At 42.8% G+C, this 3,474-nt stretch overlaps 1 protein-coding gene across 1 annotated transcript; it reads right to left on the minus strand.

The window, feature by feature from the left end:
* Window positions 1-235: 235 nt before the first annotated feature.
* Window positions 236-2,996, minus strand: LOC103407823 (pentatricopeptide repeat-containing protein At2g32630). Its single transcript, XM_008346698.4, has 2 exons — window positions 1,780-2,996; window positions 236-1,531 (listed from the first exon to the last, which is right to left on the minus strand). Exons 1-2 carry the CDS (start codon window positions 2,854-2,856, stop codon window positions 476-478), a joined length of 2,133 nt encoding a protein of 710 aa, XP_008344920.3. The 5' UTR covers window positions 2,857-2,996; the 3' UTR covers window positions 236-475.
* Window positions 2,997-3,474: the final 478 nt, after the last annotated feature.

Consider the following 3,474-nt stretch of genomic DNA (forward strand, 5'->3'; position numbering starts at 1 on the left):
GCTTCCAAAACAGAATTTCTTGCCTTGCTACTCAGTCGAAATCTAGAATAATAATCCGCATTTGGAAAATGAGTTTTACATTAGTTATAATCACATAGTGAGTTGAAGATGAAGGTGAACCTGATAGTAGAAAAGGCCAATAGATGCATCGGCAACAACCCAATGTTATGCTTATTTGCCCCAAAGGTGAACCTGATGAATAAAGAAGATTGCAAGACTGAATCACCTTATGTCATTTAGCACATCAAAACAATTTATTACCAATTCTGGCTCCAAAACCCGAGTTGCATTCTGTCCATATGAGCATGGGAAACAAGGTAAATATCATAAGATTGTAATGCACCGAACAGATTACGCTAACTCCTTTTATCTTACTACATGTGGCCAAACAGCTATGAATTCCTAAAGCTACAAAACATCTTAACAGCGGTCTCGCAGCCAAAATACTGTGAAGCATCTGCCGATGGCCATCAAACTATCTTCTCATTGAGGGCCTTCTGCGCCCAAAAGCTTGAGATGCCATTAGTGCCACCTTAAGTGGCTCTGATGCAGTAAAACCCTGGGCCACCATCAGGTCGTGTACCCTATGAGCATCCTGCACAAACCCACCAGCTATAAGCCCGTTTATGATCCTCTCAAACTCCTCTGAACCCAATTGATCCTTCTTAGCCTCCAATACTCCCAAAGCTTGGAGTGCCTTTTTCTCGACTCCAGCTTTAGCATACATATCAAAAAGACCTATATGAACTTTCAGAGGAGGAGCCTCACCCTGCTCGGCAATTTTTCCCAATAGCTGCTCAGCTTCACCAACTAGCTGCAATTTACCCAACCAATCTATAAGAACAGAGTAAGTGGCAACTCCAGGCTCAAACCCATCCTTTTCAAGCTGCATTAACAGATTCAGCGCTTTATCCAGTAAATTCTTTTTTTCGTAAGCAGCTAGCATGCTGGCAGTGCATCTGTCATCAGGCCTGTGCCCAACTTTCATCATGTAATCGAAGTTGCTCCTTGCCTGGTCAGGGTCACCAGCTTTCCCGTATGCTTCAACAAGCAGTGTACAAGACTCCAATGTTGGCTGGAACCCTGCAAACTGCATAATATTGGCAATTCGTCCAGCTCCACCAATATCACCATGTTGCGCAAATGACCGAAGCAATGCCATGAAGATTTCTTTTGTGGGTTGGATATCTCTTGCTTCCATCTCTCTCATCAACGACTCCCCCAATTTTGGTTGGCCAGCATTTACATATGCCATGATCATCGAATTGTAGACCTTGACATCAGGTTTGAAGCCCTGGCTCCTTAAGCTTTCAAATGCTTGTTTGGCACCGTCAAGATTGCCTACCTTGCTGTACATGTGAACCAAACTAGTGGCAGTTAAAATATCAGGTATGATACCATTTTGATTCATCTTCTTCAAAATTCTCTCAGCATCTTCAAGATGGTTCTCTTTTGCATGGGCATCAATGAGCATTGAGTAGTCACGAATGTTTGTCTGGAAGGATTTCTCATCCAATACAAGTTCTGCCACCTACAAAACAATTCCTATATACTCAACACCTAAAAATGAAATACATATATCTTATCAAGCCACATACATGCATAAACTCAACTCACCCCACCATATCCCTAGCATATTTTCATCAAAACAGTATATAACCTCATACATTATTTTCATAAAATTGCAGCAGATAACAAAACCTACATTTTGATAACGAATGTAACGGATATAGCAAATAATATCCAACCAAGGAGAACAAAAAATAGTGTAGTGTGTACCTTGAAGTATAATGCAGTGTTTTGCTCTTTCAACCTATTAAGCAAATTGAGCCAATCAACCCGACTAGGTTGAAGTAGCTCTACCCATTCAGCTAAAAGCGGAGACTGGTCATCCGCCACATTCGATTGAATAATATTCTCAGTAACCAATTTGCATTTTCCGGATATGGATTTCGGTTCCTGAGGCCAAGTGATCTCTTCAGCCTCATGGATTCTATTAGCCACATCAACCCACTTGGGGTCAGACAGATCAAGACCATAAATGTTGTACTTGATCTTCCCTCGCCTCTTGGGAAGCGAAACAACCTTAGACTTCACCTCTTCCCCTGTGGTTTCACCTTGCATTCCCTCTACTTCCTCCCCTGCTTCCTCCGCCTTCTTGTCCTCCTCTCGCAGCCGCTCCAAGCTCTGATAAAACTCAGCCTCCTCCATCTTCTCCTGAGCCCACTTGAACCTCAGCTCCCTAAGCATATCCCCTCGAATTCCGACTTCACCGGCGAATCTACACATCTCCTTCACCTCCTCTTCCTGCAAAAACCCCTTCATTTTCTCCTTCTTCGCTTCCCTCCTCATGTCCTCCAACACCATATTGCTCACCTCCCACACTGTCTTCCACAAATCCTCACTAAAATCATCCAATGGCGTCGACCCTGACGTGCCCAGCATCTGCTCAATGCCGCCCTTCTCCATCTCCGCCACAACTCTCTCAACAATAATCAACAGCATGCCGTCGAGGGTAGCCTTATCGGAATCCGGGTACGATTCGGAGAGCTTCTGCCGCATGATCCACACGAACCGGGACAAGAAATCGTTAACGGCTCCGTCTTCCTCCTGCTCGGAATCCTCGGAATCAACCGCCTGAGCTTGAGCAGAGTGCATGAATCGGTGAAATGGAGAAAAGAGTTTTGGGAAATTAGGGTTCTTGATGGGTTTAGAGCCGCCATAGCTCGGTGGACGAAACGTCAGAGGAACTGGGTCTGCTGCTATGGTTGTGAAAGCATAGAGCGATCGCAACCTTCCCCTGATAACTGAAGCATTGGTTAACGCTTGCCCGGAAATCAAGTGCCGCAAATTCATTTCTCAGAAAAGAGAGATGCTGCCTGCTGAGAGACTCTGAGGAGAGGGCTTTTAGGGTTTTACCTTTAATTTTTTTTTTCTTTTTTTTTAATTTCGTAGGGTTTTGCTCTCCGTTAATGGGTTATTATTGATTTGAACCTTAATCTGTTCTTTAGTCTCATTTTATCCCTAAAAATGAATTTATCTCATTTTACCACTCAAAATTATAAAGATCGAGTCCTTTCATCCTATTTGGGGCGGTCTAAAAATTTTATGCCTCGCCAATCATATAGCTTATCTTTTCAGTGTAAAATATTCAGACTGCCTTTTTATTTAAGTTCATTACAATAAATTGACCTGAAACGACTTCTTCCTCTAGGGTTCAGTGGATCAAATAATCTTGGCCATTCAATTTAATCTTGCGGCTAGGAAGCATTTTTAAGTTAAAAACAAAAAAAATCCTAGAAAAAACATGACCATTGAGATCACTTCAATCAGCGCTCCGACTCTTTAGCCTCTAGAGTCACCACCATTAGATCAATCATGACCAAAATGAAGACGATGCAATTGCAGCCCAAAGTTAAAGAGGTGGAGAAGGTTGAGAAGCCAAAAGTGAAGTTCGAGAAGCTCTCAGATTTT

This window comes from Malus domestica, chromosome 03, assembly GCF_042453785.1.
Source record: "Malus domestica chromosome 03, GDT2T_hap1".
Taxonomy (NCBI): domain Eukaryota; kingdom Viridiplantae; phylum Streptophyta; class Magnoliopsida; order Rosales; family Rosaceae; genus Malus; species Malus domestica.

Coding starts and splice junctions, on each gene's coding strand:
- LOC103407823 (XM_008346698.4), bottom strand. CDS start 2,856: ATGAATTTGCGGCACTTGATTTCCGGGCAAGCGTTAACCAATGCTTCA. Junction 1,532..1,779: donor ACACTGCATTATACTTCAAG/GTACACACTACA, acceptor ATTGTTTTGTAG/GTGGCAGAACTTGTATTGGA.